The following is a 21,122-nucleotide window of genomic DNA, read 5'->3' as shown; positions in this document are numbered from 1 at the left end:
GTGTTGATGTTGCATATTGTCAGTTGCCTTTTCTGTGGTTATGGAGATGATACAATTCTTATGCTTCATTTTGTTAATGTGGAGATTCATGTTGATTGATTTGTGGTTGTGAAACCATTCTTGATCTTGGTGCGCAATCATTTCAGGGTGTTGTTGCATTCAGTTTGCTACCATTTTGTTGAGGAGTTTTGCATCTGTGTTCATCAGGGATACTGACCTGAAGTTTTCTTTTGTGTGTGTGTGTTCTTATATGGTTTGAAATCAGGATAATAGCTGGCTTTGTAAAACGGGTTTGGGAGTATTCCCTCCTTTTCGGTGTTTTGGGATGAGTTTGAGAATAGGTATTCAGTCTTTTTTGAATGTTTGATAGAATTATTCACCAGTGAAGTCCCTCTGGTCCCAGACTTTTGTTTCTTGGGAGGATTTTGATTACTGATTCAGTCTTCTTACTAGTAATCAGTCTTTTCAAACTTTCTGTTTCTTCACGATTCTGTCTTGGATGATTGTATGTTTCCAGGGATTTATCCCTTTTTCTAGGATGTCCAATGTGTTGGCATATAATTGTTCATAATAGTCTCTTAGATCCTTTATATTTATTTGGTATCAGTTGTAACGTTTTTTTCATTTCTAATTTTATTTATTTGAGCCCTGTCTCTCTTGTTCTTAGTGAGTCTAGCTAAAGCTTTGTCAATTTTTCTATCTTTTCAAGGAAAAGAAACTCTTGGTTTCATTGATCTTTTCTGAATAGTGTCTCTATTTTATTTTTGCTGTGATCTGTATTTTCTTCTTTCTCCTAACTTTGGTTTTAGTTTTTCCTTTTCTAGTTCCTTTAGGTTTTATACCTAAGATTATTCTAACTTTAGGTATAAGTCACCTAAAGTTAGAATAACCTTAGGTATAAATCACCTAAAGTTAGAATAACCTTAGATATAAAACCTAAAGTAACTAGAAAATCTATTATTAGAGTTATACCTAAAGTTAGATTGCTTATTTGAGATTTTTCTTGTTTCTTGAGGTAGACCTGTGTTGCTGTAGTCTTCCCTCTTAGAACTGCTTTTGCTGCATCCCGTAGATATTGGTGTGTTGTGTTTCCATTTTAATCTGTTGAACTATATTTTTTGATTTCCCCTTTTGAACACCCACTGGGTGTTCAGTAACATGCTGTTTGATTTCCACATATTTGTGATTTTTGGTTCTGTTTTTTTCTTGTAAGTGATTTCTAGTCGTATTGTAGTCAGGAAAGATACTTGATATGGTTTCAGTTTTCTTACATTATTATTAAGACTTGTTTTGTGGCCTAACATAGGATCTGTTTTGGAGAATGTTCCATGTGCACTTGAAAAATACCTATTTTGCTTTGGATGGAATGTTCTGCATATGTTTATTAAGTTCATCTAGTTTAATGTGTTGTTTAAGGCTGTTGTTTCTTTTCTGATTTTTTGGTCTGGGTTATCAATTGATTTAAGTGGGATATTAAAGGCCTTCACTATTGCTGTCAGTTTCTCCCATTAGGTCTGTTGATATTTGCTTTGTGTATTTATGTGCTCCTATGTTGGGTGCATAAATATTTATTTACAAATGTTGTACCTTCTTGTTGGATTGACTTCTTTATTATTATGTAATATTCATCTTTATCTTTTATTGCGACCTTTGTGTTAAAGTCTATTTTGTCTGATATAACTACCCTACCTGTCTTTTGGATTCTATTTGCGTGGTATTTTACATGGTATATATATTCATCCTTTCACTTTGACTGTATGTGTCTTACATCCGACGTGAGTTTCTTGTAGGCAGCACATAGATGGCTCTTGTGTGTTTATTCTTTCAGTCACTGTCTTTTGGTTGGAGATTTGAGGCCGTTTACATTTAAAGTAATTACTGACAGGTGTGTACTTCTTGCCATTTTGTAAATTGTTTTTGTGTGTGTGTGTTTTGTACTTCCTCTCTGTTCCTTTCTATTTCTCTTGCTTTCTTGATTTGATGACCTTCTATAGTGTTATACTTATTTTCCCATTATCTTTTGTGTATCTGCTGTAGGTTTTTACTTTAGTTTTACATGAGGCTCACTTTTAAGAGCCTATATAGAAGTCTGTTATAAAGGTAATGGGAAGTTAAGTTTGGATGGATTCTAAAGCTCTGCATTTTTACTCCTCCTCCCCTATGTTTTATATTTTTAATGTCACGCTTTGCATCTTTTTATTTTGTGTATCATTTAACTAATTATGGAAGTTTTATGTTTACTACTTCTGTCATTTAACCTTCATACTAGCTTTATAAAGTGATTATTTCACTACTTTTACTATGTATGTATGTGCTTTTACTACTTTACCAGTAGGATTTTTACTCTCCTATGTGTTCTTGTTCCTATGAAGTTAACATTTCTTGTCAGGGTCATTTAGTAGCGACAGATTCCTTTAGCTATTGCGTGTCTGGAAAACTCTTACCTCTTCTGGAGTTCTGAATGATAACCTTGCTGGATAGAGTTCTTGGTTGGAAGTTTTTTCCTTTCAGCACTTTGAATATACATGCCGCTCCTTTCTGGCCTGCAAATGGATCATCACGTGGGCTAGGTGTGTTTCAGTCTGCTGCTTTTGCCCTGGGTCCTGGACGAATGAGTCTGCACACGAGCCCTCCAAGAGCAGAATCTTTGTTTCCTACAGCCCTGTTTGTCCTCGATGTAAGTCCCATTGGTTTTCGAAGCCAGATGTGTTGAGGGTTTGTCTCTCTGGTGCAGGTCCCGAGGGTTCGGGTGCTTGACGGGATGCTCCTTATTAGTGAGGTTCCTCTTGACTCCTGATTGTGGGTCATTGCACCAGGGGTGGGGTTTTTGGCAAGATAGCGTCCCTTCCTCTCTTTCCCTTGTTGACGTGACTTTGTTGTGGAGGATATGTTTAACTGATTTTCAGCACAGCGCCCCCTCCCCGTTGTTGCATAGGTAGCTGCAGATTTGTTGTGTCTGTGGGAGGAGGTGAGGTCAGGATTCTCCTACGCAACCATCTTTTTTCAATTTTTTATTGATATAGTTTGAGGTTTTGTAGGTTGGTGCGTATTATAATTGTTATATTGTCTTGATGGATTAAACCTTTTATTAATATATAATGTCTCATATCTACCACCCCCCCCCCAGTTTTACTGAGGTATTATTGACATATAACATATGCAAGTTTAAGGTGGTGATTTGATACATATGTGTGTTGCAAAAGAATTACCCACTTTAAGGTTGATTAACATCTCCATTTCCTCACATAATTGCTGTGTGTGTGTGTGTGTGTGTGTGTGTGTGTGTGTGTGTGTGTGTCGCACGATAACATTTAAGGTCTGCTTTTTTAGATCTTTCAAGTCTGTAATACAGTCTTTTTATAAGATTTGGGGGGGGGTATATTTTACACAATGTTACATTGGTTTCAGTTATACATAGAACTTTTATCGACTTAAAAATCTATCTTGTCTGAAATCAATAGCTTCCCCTCCAGCCCTCTCTTAGTTACGGTTTCCTCAGGATATCTTTTTACATTCCTTAACTTTCAATTGCTTGTGGTTTTGTTGTTGTTGTTGTTGTTGTTGTTTAATCTAAAATGAGTCTTGTAGACATCCTATACTTGGATCATGTTTTTTAAGTCTGTTCAGCAAATCTCTACCAGTTAGAGAGTTGAAGCCATTTACATTGAAAGTAATTATTAATAAGGAAGGACTTCTGCCTTGGTAGAAGGTAGTAAAACCTCGGTTTGCAGGCATCACTCGTGCCCGACACATGCTCGTAATCCAAACGCTTGTCTGTCAAAGTGAATTTCCCCATAAATAATGGAAACTCAGCTAATTCGTTCCACAACCTAAAAACATTCATATAAAAATGATTACAATACTGTCATATAATACAAAATAATAAAGGAAATGCAAAATATAAACAAAAATAAATTAACTTGAACTTACCTTTGAAAACCTTCATGGCTGGTATGAGGGAGACCAGAGGAGGGTTATTGTGTAGGACAACTATCACTAATGGAATCACTGCTTGCTCTCTGTTGGCTCACTGGAATCTTTTTCTGCATGGGGCCGTTGTATATGCTCGCATGGATGTTGAGTACAGTACAGAATTCATAAACTCTTGTCATACACTGTATATAATGTAATGGGCAATAAGGCACAGAGGAAAGGGTCTACATCTGCAGGCAGCCTGACCTAGAGTGAAGCAAAGCATCCCTAAGCTTTCTCTTGTCGGGAAAAGCAGAGGGCCGTCCATAGGTGCTTTGAAGTGACAAAAAACACCCTAGTGCCAGTCGTGGGCACCTTCCGACGTTCTGAAAAGTCACTGATTTCTGCCAAGCGCCACGGCCTGAGACGGAGCCTCCAAGCACGGGAGGTGATCCCCCACAATCCCGCAGCAAGAAAGAGAAGAACCATTGGTGCAGTTGTGATCGCGTGACATTGGGTGTCGTGTACTACTCGTATTGCAAGACGTCGCTCGTTTATCAAGTTAAAATTGATTAGAAATGTTTGCTCCTCTTGTGGAACACTCGCAGAACAAGTTGCTCGCAATCCAAGGTTTTACTCTGTTTGTTTGTGTATTTTAGTTTTGTCCTTGTTTAATCCCTCCGTTAGTGCCTTTTTGTTATTTACTTGATTCCTTTAATGTACCATTTTGATTCCCTTTTCTGTATATTTTTTCAAGTTATTTTCTTAGCAGTTTTCTTGAGTGTTACAATTAGCATCTCAAATTTGTAACAACTTAGTTTGCATAGTACCACCTCCGTTTCGTTAGTATACAAACATTCTGCATCTGTACATCCCTCGTCTCCGCCTTTATACTGTTGTCACAGACGACATCCATACATTGTGCCCCTATTAACACAGATTCATACTTGTTGTTTGATGTGTCTTTGAAATCCTATATGAAAAAGAGGGGAGTTAAAAGCCAAAAGTACAGTAATACTGGCAGTTGTATTTACCTGTCTTCTTTGTTTCTTTACATGGCTTTGAGTGGTTGCCTAGTGTCTTTTCATCTTAGTCTGAAGGATTCCTTTTAGCTTTTTCTTGGAGGGCGGGCCTGCTAGTAATGAATCCCCTTATTAGGCCTGTCTTGTGGGGCGGGACGCCCGGGCGGCCCCGTGGGTTAAGCATCTGAGTCTTGATCTTGGTTCGGGTCACCATCTTACGGTTTGAGTTCAAGCCCCGCTTCGGAGCCTGCTGGGGATTCTGCCCTTCCCCTTCTCTGCCCCTGCCCTGCTCACGAGCTCTTGCGCTCTCCAAATAAAAAGCAGTGAATCCCCCTAGGCCTGTCTTGGAATGTCCTGACTCTTTGTTCATTCCTGAAAGATGGTTCTGCAGTTACAGAATTGTTTGACACTTTTTTAAAAAAAAATTTAATGTTTGTTTACTTAGAGAGTGTGCAAGCGAGCAGGGGAGGGACAGAGAGAGAGGGAGACACAGACTCCGAAGCAGGCTCCAGGCTCCGAGCTGTCGGCCCGGAGCCCGATGCGGGGCTCGAACTCACAAACCACGAGATCATGACCTGAGCCGAAGTTGGGCACTCAGCCGACTGAGCCACCCGGGTGGCCCGACACTTTTTATCCCAGTGCCTGCTCGCATCTACAGATTTCTGATGAAAAATCAGCTCTTAATCTTACTGTGGATCTTTTGTATGTGATGAGTTGTTTTTGTCTTGCCAATATCAAGATTCCGTCTTTGTCTTTTGACAGTTTGACTATAATGTGTCAGAACCTCTGAGGTTTTCCTGCTTGGAATTCGTTGAAATCCTTGGATATGTAGACTCAGGCATTTCATCAAATTGGGGCCATTATTTCTTCACATTTTTTCCTGCTTGCTTCTTTTTGTTCCCTCTTCATTGGGGATTCTCCTGATGCAGATGTTGGTATTTTGATGGTGTCCCATAGGTTCCTCAGCTCATTTTTCTGCATTGTTTTTCCGTTGTGCTGTTTGGCGTGGATAATTTTAATTTCCTCATTTTCAAGTTTGCTGATACTTTCTCCTTTCTGCTCAAATCTGCCATTGTACCCCTCTACTGAATTTCTTTAAAAAAAATACATTTTTTTTTAATGTTTATTTTTGAGAAAGACAGAGACAGAATGCGAGTGGGTTGGAGCAGAGAGAGAGGGAGGCACAGAATCCGAAGCAGGCTCCAGGCGCCGAGCTGTCGGCCCAGAGCCCATCACGGGGCTCGAACTCGCAGGCTGTGAGATCATGACCTGAGCCACCCAGGCGCCCCTCTCTACTGAATTTCTTACGTCAGCTGTTGTACTTAATAATTCCTGGTGTTCTGTTCAGTTTCCTTTTTATGACAGTCTCTTTGTTGATATTCCCTATTTATTCATACAGATGCTCTTGCTCTCCTCTAGTTCTTTGAGCATATTTAAGACCGTTGATTTAACACCTTAGTAATTTTAACATCTAGCATTCCTCAGGGTAGTTTTTGTCAAATTCTTTTTTTTTCCTCCCACAGTGCTGTGGTTTTCTGTTTCTTTGTATGTTCTGAAATGAGAACTGGACCATTTGAATAGTACATTGTGGTGACTCTAGAAATCAGATTCTCCTCTTTCTCAGTGTTGCTGTTGAGGGCTGTAGTCATCTGTTTGTGCAGTGACTTTCCCAAAACAACTTTGCAAAATCTGTATTCTTTGTGGTGCGTGGGTACTGTGGTTTCTCTTAATTATCACCTTGTGTGTCACCTTGTGACCTGACAGAAATTTACCCACATGTCTCGGTCACCCCTCCCACCACCCAAAAAATCCAGAAAGGGAAGTTCACGCAGTGCAAGAGGGTGGAAACAAACGCAAGTATGTGTGCTGTTGCCCCAGGCTGCCTCCAGTATGACGGGGTGCACAGCCCCAGTGTCAGGAGGGCAGGGTCCCCGACCGCCCCCCAGTACCAGCCCATGCCCCACACGTGGGCCCTGCGCCCGCCAGTGCCGCAGGGCCGGGGGGCGGGCTGGTGGCCGAGGCACGCGCCGTGCTCTCTCTGCCTTCGTCAGCTGCCCCCTGCTTGGTGTCCGTGTTCTGAGATGGTTGGTTCTGACAGGTTTCCCGGCCCGGTGGGCTCGTGGTGGCACCGACCCAGGAGCTTCAGCGTTCCACGGCGTCGCTCCACGGCGTCACTATGTGACCGCACATAGTCCAGCTGCACTTCCTTTCTCTGTTTGACAAAACTAAGTTTGGTGGTAGCTTTACTTTGTATTAGGGTGAGCAGGTCCAGTGCGCCTCTGGAATCTGGAGTATGAACTCTGTTGTTGTAGTGACAGAGTAACTCAGGAATTGTGATTTCATTTCAACTTAGTGACACCTTGTATCTGTATAGTGGTTTTCTTCACAAGGATGTGAACGACTTTACAAACAGGCCGTTATCCTATAACCCGGGAGTTGAGAAGATGAAGTGTGCATATTTTTACAAGTGCAAGAAAGTGGAACATGTTTTTATCATACAGAAACCGAGCATTATCTTACAAATCGGTTACTCACGTCAGGTGTATGAAGTTGGCCAATACCAGTCCGGGGCTCCTTGTTTTTATAGTGCCCAAAATTCTATCACCTGATAAAATAGGATATAAAAACTATAACGAATATGGCAGAAAGAGCTTAAAATAATGATACATTTCTGGTTATTTGTTCACCAAAGTAGGTGAATCTGTGCGTTGCCTTCACCACGAGCTGCTGTAAAAACCAAATCTTACCTTTTTTTGTTGTAGGTAAGGTGCCAGTGAGGGAGTTCAGATATGGTTATGCTTTAAATGTGTAACTGTCGCGGTGCCTGGGTGGCTCAGTCAGGTGAGCATCTGACTCCTGATTTGCGCTCAGTCATGATCTCATGGTTTGTGGGTTCAAGCCCCCACGTTGGGCTCTGTGCTGACACTGTGGAGCCTGCTTGGGTGTTTCTCTCTCTCTCTCTCTCTCTCTCTCTCTCTCTCTCTCTCAAAATAAATAAGTAAACTAAAAAAAAAAAAAAGGTATAACTATCCATGAGAGTATCTGATAAATTTCTCATAAAGTGTTTTGGTATTGAGATGAGTAGGATTTATAGAATTCATTGTGCTCGATCACATTAAGTACCGTATCCCATTATGCTGAGTTCGGCCCTATTTTGAGAATTTTCTTTTCGGTATTGTTAAGCTAAATGTGAAGGCTTGGCAGAGCCATTCTTGCTAAGCCCGGCGATGGTGGTGATACACCATTACTTCCTGACAGAGATGAATTAATGAGAGATTTTTCAGTAACTCGTCTCATGAATATTTACGGATCAAAAACATGGTGGTGGTTGTTGGCACTGAGTCGTGTTCGTGCTTTTTCCGTTCCTTGACTGAGTTAAGAGATTTAAGTGACTCTGAATCTTCTTTTCTTTTCTACGTATCAATATTCTCTACAAATGACACATTTACCCATGAATATATAACTCTTCACTGAAGGTGTTAGAGCAAATAATACGAAGATTGTAGCTTTTAACATGTCTGATAGGAACATTGAGGTTCTGATGGATATGGAGATTCAAATCACAGCCTGATGTTTTTGGTCTGGTCATTCATCATTGAATTATGATGATTCACGTATGTAACTTAGCTTTTGTTTCTTACATGCTGTGTTTGTGTATATATCGCCGTTAGATGAAAAGGATTATGGGAGTGCTGTCCCGAGTAATTTTAAATGTGCCGTGATTTGGCCGGCGATTAATTGTAGAATTGGGTTTTCCTTAATTGCTGGATGGGGAATTTTACGTGGGTAACATACCACACGTGTGTTCCTGTGGCGGCAGCTGAAGCAGGAAGTAAGCTGCTTTAATTTCTCCTGAAAAGAGGTGTGTTGTTGAGAACCTGCCAGAAGTCTTCCTGATCGGGTTGAAGGTTTGGAGTAGCATGGAAGACGGGAGGAGGATGGGATGTTCACATACGCCGTTGGAAATAAAGTTTGATGGTTTCTCCTTCTCCACGGAACTTACACAGATGGCTCTCAGAAGGCCCGTGATGGGAACGGAGGCCGGGGCCCTTCAGGAGCGTGATTTCCAGAGCTTGATGACTGGTTGTGTTGTCGTTCGGGGATGCAGCAGGGCGTTCGGACTTCCCCCTTCGTGTCGGAGACCGTACCTCCCTCCTCTGTGGGTGCCATTTGCACCATACGCTGTCTTCCCACGGGGGGCTTTGCTCGGTGCCGTCCCGGATTCCCAGACGGCACCTGCAGCCCTGCGATAACCCTGCGAGGACGCGGTGCCGCTGTGAAGTCTGGCTCGGGGTTGAGAGCCCTTTTCTGCGGGCTACGTTTTCACTTCGATGGCAGAGGTCGCACCAGAGGAGGCCACTGCAGAGGTTCTTGGGATGGCTGCACATCCGCGTGGAACGTCCAACGCCCTTGTCGGTTACTTTGGGAATTTCAGTCTTTTGGGCGGTTGATCTGAAGGGCGGGGGGATGGGGGGTAAGAAGAGGTAAAGGAACCGTGTTTAGTGCCTTCTGTTGCAGACATTGTCCCAAATCGATACATTTTTAAAAAACAGGCCATAATAAGGGTGTTTGCCCTGTTTTGCAGATTAGGAAATTGGAGCACGAATTCAAAATACTGGGAATATTTTGCCCAAAGTTCGCACTTTGGTTGTGATTCTGTGTTGCTGCTAAACTATCTTCGAATGAGAGCATTTTAGATTTGCAGTCGATGCCGTGAGTCTGGTCTCTCTCACCTTGCGGATGAGAAAAGCGAGGCAGAGCGATTTGAGGCAGTGACGCTGGGGTTGAACTCCTCCTATTAGAACCAGGCCAGGTCGCTCGGGCCCCCCCCCCCCCCGCCGCACTGCCTGGGGCTGGAATGTCGAAGTGTCTGCTCGTGTTCCGGGCTCTCGTTTCACCGGCGTGTACAGCTGTATGGAAATACCTGCGGGGAAAAGCTCAAGGCTTGGGCTCTTTTAGTTCTGTCTGCTCGTGATGGAACATCGTGATGGAAATGTCCCCCATTCTCCGCTCTCGGGGTCATTCCTATCCTGATATCCTGGAGTACGAACTGCATACTAGCATAGTTTGATACTGTTTTCTTCTCTGTAACTTTACATTTATTTTTAATAATTTTCTGCCTGTAGGTCATCATGAAAAGCTAATTGTTCACTGTACACGCCCCAGTTGGATTATGACTTTGCGGTTTTTTCTTGCCGTTTTTAAATCTTTTGTAACCCTCTATATCAAAACTCTCTTGATTTAAACTCACGATGAGAAATAAGTTTCCCAGTTACACCTGATAGACACATACTTAATTCCTGGAAAAAGTCTCACAGACCATTATTTACCCTTAGTAGGGAGATATACGCCATCATGTCTTCTGTTTTACTGAAAAAGCAAATGGTAGATCCACCAAATTCGTCTCACTTCTCACTAAATGACACTGACGGTCACGTTCTACAACTTTCCGCTCAGGGCTGGGTAGAAAGCAGATACTATACTTGGTGAATTTCACCTCTTAGGAAGGTCTACTGCTTTCAGAAGATTTTTATGATGCGTGACACTTAGGGTGTGAAATGGCTTGTTTTTTTTTGTTTTTTTTTGTTTTTTTGTTTTTGTTTTTTATACAAATGTTTGTCGTCTCTGATACAGTTTCAGGGACCCAGTGTCATCCAGAAGTGCAAATGGGGGCTTCCAGCCTTCCTGTTCTCCGTTCTCCCCTTTAAGATACTTGCTTCGTGTATCTTCTGTACTTTGGGTTCATCCTTTGACGGCTCAGATTCACTTTGTCTCTGTTGTGTTCGTACCCTCACGTGGCTTCTTCCTGTGCCTCCAGAACTTTTCTTAGTTTACCAAGGTCACTCGATTGTCTCCTTTTCGGGAAGCCTTTCCTGCCTGTTTTGGCAGTTCTCCTTTGGGTACTGACCTGGTGTGACCCTTCGGTGTTACACTTGGAATGGCAAACACTGGATTCTAAGATAGGATTTGAAACATGAGAATGGGGAAATGTCATTGCATTTTATTATACTTGTTTTAAACAAATTTGTCTGGGATATTAACTATCTAGTAAGAAAAAAAAGCTAGCGTACTTGATGAGTATGTTTCTAGGTACTAGATGTCCGTCCTTTTACTGTGCTACCGTTTTTTATTTCTTCCTCATGGATTGCGTCCTCTTGCGTCTTTCTCGTAATGGCAGAATGGAGGGCAGTCAGAGAGGCGTGTGCTCCATGTAAAAATGACCGTGTGAAAAAGACTTCATCAGAAGCAGCCTTCCCCTGGCTGGCTTATTTTCTTGTTTTCCTGTTTGCAGATGGTGTGTTCAAAATGATAGATCAAAGCTGTGTATATTGCTTCAACTTTTCTTTCACTTGGATGGGTTTTTTTTTTTTTTTTTGGGGGGGGCATGAAAAAGAAGCATTGCTCACCTTTCTAGGAATCCACAGTAGGCAGGTTTACGGAGGTGCTTACTCCATGGCCTGCACATTCTCGGATCGGATGGCTTTCTGAGGATGTGAAAATACATCCTGACTTTTTTTCAGAACTTAATGTTTGACCTTCCACAGACTATCCAACATTGTATCCTTAACGTCTTAATGAGATTGACCGATCCAGCAGATTCCCACACGTTGCTGGAGGGTGGGGATGAGAGGTGCTGTACGGATCGAGGTCTTACACGTGAGACGACCGGGGTCCAGACAGAGAAGCATTTTGCCTCAAGTTGTTACAGCTGGCTGCTGGCATGGCCAGGACCAGACCCAGGACTCTAGCTTTGCCAGGTCCGGGTCAGTGTCATTAATAGTATGCAGCAGCTCTCTACAGCAGCTCGACAAGGGACCCTTTCTTCCATGAGATAGTTTTCCATAAAACATTCCCTATTTTTAATAAAAAGTGTGGATTACTGGCATTATATTGACAGGAATCTTGACTAAAAAAATATTATCCAATATTAACTTTGTTTCTCTGGCACAGCCGTTGAGTTTTTCTTTTTTTCTGATTTAATTAAGTCTTTCTGTCTTTCTTTTTGTTTGTTTGTTTTTCAGAGCAGTTTTAGTTCACAGCAAAATTGATTTTGGATTTCCCATATGATATATGGATTTCTCATACAGATCTGCCCCAGTGTGAGCATAGCCTCCCTCATTACCAACACCCCCCCCCCCCACCAGAGTAGTACATTTGTCATAATTAATGAACTATGTTGAAACATCATAATCAGGTAAAGTCCATAGTTTGTGTTACTGTTTACTTTTGGGGTACATTCTGTGGGTCTGAACAAATGTATGGTGACATATTCATCATGGTAGTATTACATGGAATATCGTCACTGCCCTAAAAATCTGTGCTCTGCCTCTTCATCCCTTTCTCCCCAACTTCTGATATTTTTGCTGTCCCTCTAGTTACCATTTTCAATTAAAAAAAAATTTGTAATGTTTATTTGTATTTGAGAGAGAAAAAGAGAGCGCACACAAGCGGGGGAGGGGCAGAGAGACTGAGACAGAATCTGAAGCAGGCTTCAGGCTCTGAGCTGTCAGCACAGAGCCCGACGTGGGGCTTGAACCCTGGAGCAGTGAGATCATGACCTGAGCTGAAAGTCAGACACTTAACCGACTAAGCCACCCAGGCTCCCCACCATTTAGTTTTTACTTTCAATTATTATAATTTTTATATTTAAAAGTTTTATTTGGTTCTTTAAAAAAAAATCTGCTTTGGCTTTAGAATCTCATCTTTGTTCTCAAAATCAAGCCAGTGTTACTTTTTGGCACATGTTACGCATTTGCTCCGTATCATGTCGGAAATAGTTCTGATATTAAATGTCTTGAGAGTCTCATTCTGCCGTCTGTGCTTCTGCTGGCTTTTATTCATAGAGTACTCTATTTTCCTGTGGCTTTGGGTATGTGTATGAGTTTTGATTGTGAACTCAGGTCTCTTGGAGTGTTGTCTGTGGGAACTTTTTGTGGGGTGGATTGGCTTTATCTTCCAGGGTGAACTTGGTCGTTCTGCTGGTTGTCGGGTGAAGAGGGCACTGTCATCTCAGGGTCTCTCTGAATTACATTTTCTGCTCAGGTGGTTTTGCTGTGAGATCATACAGCTGGCATGAGTTTGGGTTACAATCTTAAATAAGTCAGCTTGGGGTTGTGAGTTTTCGGAAGACGCCCTCCACTCTCAGTGCCAAGGACATGCCGGGCGCATTTCCTTGCTGCCTCCTCCTGCGGTACAGGATTATTTCTTGCTCCCCCTGACATGACGATCTAGCCCTTTTGGGATCTCAGTGCCCATGCTCAGGTCTTCTGTTGGCCTTTCTGTCTCCCGAAGTTTTCGGTTTCCCTGCACTCCGTTTCATTCAGCTGTCAGAAGAGCATGTAAAGGTCACTAGTGTTGACAGTTAACCCTCAGCGTGAAATCTCTCTTTGGCATTGGCTTAGCCTGCTGGGTTCCCCATCATTTTGTTTTTTGTTCCCTGCAGCTTCCTTATTTTCTCACCAGCTCCATAAATTCTTACCTTTTAATATTAAAATTCATCCACCTTTTGGTTGTTTTCATCAGAGAGTCAGGGATATCTAATTCCGTCCTTATGATGAATTTTGTACTAATAGGTACTGAGTCTAAAATAACCTTTTGTGTAAGTTACAAAAACGGAGCTAGAAACTCCACAAAGAACGTCTTCTTCCTGTGTGTGTGTGTGTGTGTGTGTGTGTGTGTGTGTCATGTACTCCTACAAAACAGATGAATCCTGATGACTATACGTATGAAAGCGTTAGAGCAAAAATTCTTACTCGAGCATGCCACCATTTCTTTCTTTTTTCCTGGTAAAGCATCACTGATTTAGTAAACCACTGTTAATTGTAGTAGGATCGTATTTCTCAAGCGTAGGGATAGAGAATTGTTCAGAGCCGTTGCTATTGGATATTGACTTATTCTAGGTTCAGTTTAAACCTTGGGGTGCTTGTTGGCCATTATTTGACACAAAAGGGTTTGCCAACTTCCAACAAAATCTTCAAGGGGTGACGACACAGAGAACTCTTCTACAGATACTAAAAATGACGCAGCAAACTTTTGGCTTGGTGGCTCTTTTTCCCCAGCTGTGTCTAACTCTAGTGTTGAAAACCAGTCATCAGAAACTGAATTGCTTCGTCTACTCTTTGCCTTTGTAGTTGGCATGGAGTTAGAGTAGAGTTGTACTCTGATTACTTCCGCAGAGAAAATCTTGAATTCATGCCATAAGAGTATCTCCTGCGCATTCACAGAATCTGCTATACAGCGTCCTTGTCATGGTAAGGTGTATGTTACTAGGCTGTGCTTTAATTTAGAACTGTCATAAAGTAAATGCCGTTCTCTCTTTGTACTTTCCATTTGGCTCCGCTACCCTGACTCCATCTGTCCCTGTAATCTCTCCCTGTTGAATTGTGTTGCTTGGCATTTATTGGTTGGCTTGGACTTCCTAGAGTTTTGTGTTGATCTAGTACGTGTCCTCAGGAGGGTTGATAAAAGTGATCGGTAGTGTTAGAATGTTGAGTTAGAAGAGACTGTAGAAATTACCTTGTCTTTTAATTTTCTAAACATGTTTAGCTGTGAAAACCTTGATTTGGGTAATGGATTACTTGGAAACGCAACAAACAGATCGACGTAGAGGAGTTGGAGGTTTTGAAAATCAGTGGAGACCAACTCCTTTATCTTGCAAATGAAGCGTCTTAAACCCAGAAAGGTTAAATGACTATGGTTTATGGCTGTTTCCACCTTCCCACACTTAGCATCTTTCTCCCAGACCTCCGATTGGATTGTGGTTTTGCTTTGTTGTTAGACTTTTGGACAGTACAGTGACTATACCTCTGCGCTGCTTTGTGGGGTTGGCCAAAGTTGTTTTTTTTAATGATAGCTATCTCATTTTTTCTTGTGCCTTTTGTTTCCTTCTCTTGCTATTTCTTAGCTGTTGCTTGGAGCAGATATTTGTGATCATTACTGGCTAATGAGAGTAGCTTTTCTTCCCCCCTTGAATTTGAAGGGAAGGGGGAGAAGGCAGCCATCATTTATGGGACACCTGCTTCTGTGCCAGGCACTGCGGATGCTTTCACCAAGGTTTCAATTCAGTTAATTTGTGGCCGCCCTATAGAGTAGTTGGTGACATTTTCCTCTTACAGTTAGGAAACTGAGGCACAAAGACGCTAGTAAGTTGATCCGTAGCCAAACCACCTTGAGGATGCGGACGGGGAGAGGGATTTCTAAGCAGTGCATGCATGATGTGTCACGGGTAGGGGGTTGAGAATACGTGCTCTGTGGCATGTGATTGCTATTACATTGGAGAGAGAATGTTCACGTGTTATCCTGTTCTTCCCACGGGCCAGAAACGCTTTCCGGAGTTAGGTGCACTGACATTTTACTGTCCACATAAATAGTGATGAGGTTGTACTTTGGATCATAGAGCCTTTCTTCTTTTTTTGTGGGGGAGGGGTTATACTTATTTAAACGAATATTGTTTTGAATTCGTATGGTAAGTGGTAAACATCCGGGTTACTGATAGTTTTCGACATACGCGAGGAAGCTTTGACATGGTACTTGAGCTGGCAGGGGTGGAGGGTGGGGCTTGCAGCATTCCCACCGAGACAGATTTGTTCAGTGGATCTCGAAGTTGCTGTGATCGTTGAATTTGATGTCAAAACACAGGGCATAGCCAAATTGGAAGTAAAGGGTGTTTGTAAACTAGCGATTCCGTCAAGGTTTTGTGTAAAGCCTAAAACGAGTTCCAAATTAAAAAAAAAAAAAAATAACGAAGGCAGCGTCATGTTTATGTGCCAGCGCTGGATGGCTGGAGGACATTAGAGGAAATGTGTTGTTTTGGTAGAATCTGACCACCAATCCACCCAGTCCCTCTAATCAGTGCTTACAATCAGGAAGTTGAGGATGTGTTGTCTAACAAAGGTTGGCCTTCCCAAGTCCAGGGATGGAGCTCAGTCAGGAAACGGCAAGGTCTTCTGAGCCCCGAGGTGGTGTTAATTTCATGTCCGTGCCCCTGGAGGAGGCAGTGTGTGCGTGTGGTTTTACTGCAGCTTTGCAGAGTGGCCGTCGGCATTTTGTGAGTGATGTCGCATGGGTTTTGTCTGGGGGGATGTTTTCTTGGGAGTTTTAAGTACACATACCTAGAGGTATCATGCTTTCAGTGTTGCTGTCTTTTTTCCCTCTCTGGCTACGTTGGGAGTCCATTTAGGGGCGTGTGCCAGTACACAGGGCCCTAGTGGCACCCCCACCTCCCCTCTTTTTCAGGGACGGAGTTGAGTCGGTCGTATTCCTGAGACCACGACGCGTGATTGTGGTCTGTGCCGGGCCCTTCTTCTGTCGGGTTTCGTTTTGGTTTTTCCCTTTTTTATCCTTCACCCCCAGTTGCAATGCCCCAGTGCTCTTCAGCACCCACTCAAGGACGTTTAACATCCATTCTTAAGCCCGCTGGCCGGGTGCTAGTCTTTATGTATGCGTTAAGCTCAGTTTTTCTTTCTTTTTTTCATATTTAACATTATGTTTTTGAGAACTAGGCGTGCTTTTGTATGTAAACCTAGCTCCGATCATTCTGACTCTGCTCCGGAGCGGGCCGTCACATTTCATAGACTGGCTGCTTGTTGGCTGTGTGGTCGTCCGTGCCGCCCCGCGCGGCGTTCTTGTCACTGTGGGTCCCGGGTGGGGATCCATCAGGTCAAACTTGGAGGAACTGTTAGGTCACCTACTACATGTGTGTTTGGTTTCGGCTCCCTGAGATGGCTGTCGAATTATACCCCGTTAGGGCACGGGTACAGCAGGGGCTTTAATCCTTTAGCTAGAAAAAAAGTCACAAGTTGTAAGTACAGCTTCTTGATCCGCGCTTTGCTTTCCTGAGAAAGTTCTTGCAAACTAGTCTTACTATTAAAATCCTTCACTCTTCACTATCATCCTTTATTTTCTTTCAGTAATGTTACGTGGTGAAAGGGAACACAGTTTTTTAAGGGATGTCTCTGTGATGCACGTATAACCGAAACGTTACGAAAATACTACGAATACTAAGAGTGCTGTTTCGTTTGTTTTAATTTTTTTTACAGGGCGCCAATGCCTCGGCATTAGAGAAAGAGATTGGTCCAGAACAGTTTCCAGTCAATGAGCACTATTTTGGATTAGTCAATGTAAGTATCCGTTGGTACTCTGCCTTCACAACTATGGTTGCAAATCGTTTTCAGAGTGTTGAATGTGTTTCATAATTTATTAAAGGAAAATTGTTCATTTGCATCAGTAGGCTTAAAGCCAAGAAACTTGATTTGGAATTTTAAAATGCTCTTTTTTTTTTTTTTAAGCGTTTATTTATTTTTGAGAGAGCGAGCGAGTGAGCACGAGCAGGGGAGGGGCAGAGAGAGAGGGAGACACAGAATCGGAAGCCGGCTCCAGGCTCCCAGCCGTCATCAGCACAGAGCCCGACGCGGGGCTTCAACCCACGAACCGTGAGATCATGACCTGAGCTGAAGTCGGACGCTTAACCGACTGAGCCACCCAGGTGCCCCTAAAATACTCTTTTTAATGGAAGGGAAACAAGACTGCTCGAAGTCTTAAGGGTCTTAGATTGGAGTTAGCCAGATTTTTCCTATTTTGTATCAAATTTTTTCATAACCGAAATTTCATGTGGCCTATGCTACATGATCTCTTGTTTCTTTGAGAATTATTTAAATGCCCAAATAGAAGTGGTCCAAATGTACAGGTGTAATAAATAAAGTTTTGCAAGTGCCTCCATGTGTCTGTGGACTCTTTGTCAGCTGACTTCTGGCAGTGTTCCACTAGCATAGATATAAAAATGCAAAATATAGGAGAAAGATACATCCCCAGTCCTTGAGAAGATAATTCTAGTTATTATACATCATTGAAATCTTGGAAGAACTTTCTTTGGAAGTTTTAACTCTTTTTCTGACTCATCAACAAGTGCCACAAATCTGTGTTCTACAATTGTGGTAGTTTATGCTGTCCTGTTACGTAGATCCATGGTGAATGTTTTAAACTCTGGGTAAGAGATGATAATACAGGGGACAGAGTAAGTTCCATTGAACACACGTGTGTCACTCACTGAGTACTAGTACGCAATCCGTGACGTTCAAGGTAGATTTCTTGTGTAGGTAAAGTGATGTGGGCATTTCCTCTCCTGCTGGGAGTCCCCTTGAGAGTGTAAAGCTTGTAACAAAGGGAGTCTCCACCCCACTGTGCCCACCTCCCCAGAGGAGCCTGCTCATTCATCTACTGGCTCTCGTTTCTGGAATCTACCCCCACATTCTAAATAAAGTGCCTGTATGCTATTAAAAACAGTCTATCGACTTCTTTTCCCTCACCCTAGACATTCCTTCCTGGCTCTCCTTTTCTAGAACTGGTCTTCTTCCTTGGATTTTTCCCTGCTTTGTGGAACATGTTCTATGGTAGCTTCTTTAGGGAGCGTGCATGGGAGGTGAACTCTGAGCTCTCGTATTTAAAAACGTTTTGGTTCTTGCTAAAGCTAGGTACACAGCCTTCCTTCAGAATTTGTAAGGGATTACTCTGTGGCTTTCTGGCGTCTGTTGATGTCAAGAGGGCTGATGCTGTTCTGATTTTTCACCTCTTCTGAGTGTGGCCCCCTCCTCCCAACCCCCCAACAGTGTTTTAGGAGGCTTTCAGAATGTGGATGATTATCCACAATGTTCTGAAGTTTCATGATGTGTCTTCGTGTTCCTCCCCCTCCCCCCACCGTGTTGCATTGACTATGTACCAACTCATTCAGACATTTTTCGTTTTCCTCAAGTCTCGAACATTTCTGATACTAGCATTTGGATAATTTCCTTCCTATCAGTGTAATCTCTTTGTTCTGTCTTTTTTGATATACCCTTCGTTGCATATTGAAATGCAGACTGATTTCTCTGTTTTTTTCTGCGTTTTCTCCCATTTTTGATCATCTGCTTTGTATTCTACATTTTGGATTATTACTCGCCCTTTTTTATCTTGTTCATTGCACCTTTTAGTTCTTAGAGTGTTACTTTTGTTCTTTGATTTTGTTTCTCTGTGGTTTTTCTCAGGATATTATTTATAGTTTTTATTGTTGAGGTTTTCTTATCCTTACTGGATTGTTTCTGAGACACCCCCCCCCCCCCCCGCCGCCATTTTAAACTCTCTTTCCTAATGGAAGCTCTCCTTAGATTTCATTCCTGCATCAAGATGAAATTCTGAGAAGCTGATTGGGGCTCTGTGTATTAGGGTGGAGCTGGTCTACCAAGGGCTTCTCTCCAAGGTGACTGCCCCCCACCCCCATTTCAGTGGCTAGAGCCTTTTCTCTGGGGCTGTTTACCTGGTGCTGAGGGACTTCTTCAGTCTGTGTCTAGGGCTGGCTTCGTTCAGGGTCTTCTTGAATCCTGTCCTCTGTTTGGTGCCTCATGCGGTCCTCTGCTGTCCTTAAGGGCTCTTGAACCAGACTCTCCTGTTCAGCTTCTGTGGGGACTAAAACCTACAATTGAAAGAAAGGCGAAGTGCGTAGGGGTCTGAACGGTCCTTTTAAAAGACTTAAAACCAGGGGCGCCGGGGTGGATAAGCAACTGACTCTTGGTTTTAGCTCAGGCCATGATCTCAGTTTGTGGGATCGAGCCCCCATGTCAGGCTCTGAGCAGGGAGCCTGCTCCGGATTCTCTGTCTCCCTCTCCCTGCCCCTCCCCTGAGGGGGAGAGACAACAACATACAGAGTTGTCTAGCGATCAAAAACCTCATTTAACTTCTGGGAATGGGCAAACCCCAGTTTCTTCTCTCTCATTATTACTTCCCTGTGGCTGCCACCCTTATTTGGTTCACACTCAAGCTAATATGTGTCTTGAATTGTAGTAAAGGTGTATTCATCGATAGTGTCTCAGAAGAACCCATTTTCTTTAGCACAGGAGTATTGTATATATTGAAGGCTGTCTCACTTTTAACCTTCTCCAGTATGAATATTTCAATCTCTCCATTTTGTGTCTGACTGTAACCTTTTTTGCAGATAGCCTCACAACAAGGAAAACAGTATCCTAGATAAAATCTTACTATAAAATGAGTTCTGCAGGCCTGTTTTCCCCTGGCTGTTAATGTTTTTACTTGAACATACCTCTCAGAATACCAGGGTCAATTGTGTTAAAGGAAAAAAAAAAAAGATTTCTTAGAAGGTTTTATTTTTATTACTCCCCGTGGATCAAGATTAAATTAATCTAAATTAAGAGGGTAGTATTGGTGCTTTTCCCTGAAGCTGACTAACCGAGATTCAGTAAAACCCAAGAGAAGCAGGAGGGAGTAAAGTTAGTACAAGAATTTTAGGGGAATCTTTGTCCTTATCCCCTCCAGAGACTCTTCTGATGGGTGGAAATATAGTTTTCTGATCTCTGTGCCTAGTTAGTACACCAAAGAATTGAGCTCCCCTGAGGTAGTCAGGGCTCCAACCTTGAAAGCTTGATGAACACCTTGAATTATATTGAGAAAGTAATTGATGGTCAGAGTACATGCAGCAGAACCAGTATAGTGATTAACTTTTTCCATGGTTTAAACTTTCAGGCTCCCTCGAAACTGTGTTCTGTAGTCTCAACCTTTTTCTAGAAGTCCTATTTTTAAAAAAATAATGTTTATTTTTGAGGGGGGGGCATGAGCAGATGAGCAGGGGGCAGAGAGAGAGAGAGACAGACAGACAGACAAGAATCCAAAGCAGGCTCCACAGACTGGACGTGGGGTCGGATGCTTAACCAACTGAGCCACCCAGGCACCCCTGTATTTTCAAGCTCTTAAAATATCACTCTTGTTTCTTTCCCCCCTCCCCCTCCTCCTTTTTTCTTTTTTCTTTTTTTTTTTTTTAATTTATGGAGTTATCACACTATTTATAGGAGTTCCTAAAAAATAAGGGTGGAGCTTTGGGGGATAAGGGAGGGTAGCTTAGTTAATTCAGAGATCAACATTTTAACCCCTCCGCGCCCCCCCCCCCCCCCTCTGTCTGCCAGGTAGCTCCTATTGAAAACAACACTGGAATGTAGCTGCTTTAAGAAATTCTGTGGTTTAGGAAATTCTGTGGGGCGCCTGGGTGGCTCATTCGGTTAAGCGTCCAACTTCGGCTCAGGTCATGATCTCACAGCTTGTGAGTCGGAGTCCCGCGTCGGGCTCTGTGCTGACAGCTCAGAGCCTGGAGCCTGCTTTGGATTCTGTGTCTCCCTCTCCCCTGCTCGTGCTCACTCTCTCTCTCTCAAA

General features: G+C 42.7%; 1 protein-coding gene across 3 annotated transcripts in view; it reads left to right on the top strand.

Moving 5' to 3' along the window:
• USP12 (ubiquitin specific peptidase 12) overlaps positions 1–21,122 on the top strand; it is a 105,189-nt gene that overhangs the window by 39,542 nt on the left and 44,525 nt on the right. For all 3 annotated transcript variants that reach the window (XM_047858638.1, XM_047858630.1, XM_047858622.1), the window contains one exon: positions 16,973–17,053. Coding sequence is in view for 2 of the 3 variants with exons in the window: in XM_047858630.1 (XP_047714586.1) it covers positions 16,973–17,053 (81 nt within the window). In the remaining variant the exon portion in view is untranslated. The remainder of the gene's footprint in view (positions 1–16,972; positions 17,054–21,122) is intronic.

The sequence above is a fragment of the Prionailurus viverrinus genome, chromosome A1 (assembly GCF_022837055.1).
Source record: "Prionailurus viverrinus isolate Anna chromosome A1, UM_Priviv_1.0, whole genome shotgun sequence".
Lineage (NCBI taxonomy): Eukaryota > Metazoa > Chordata > Mammalia > Carnivora > Felidae > Prionailurus > Prionailurus viverrinus.
This window is presented reverse-complemented; position numbering and strand designations above follow the sequence as displayed.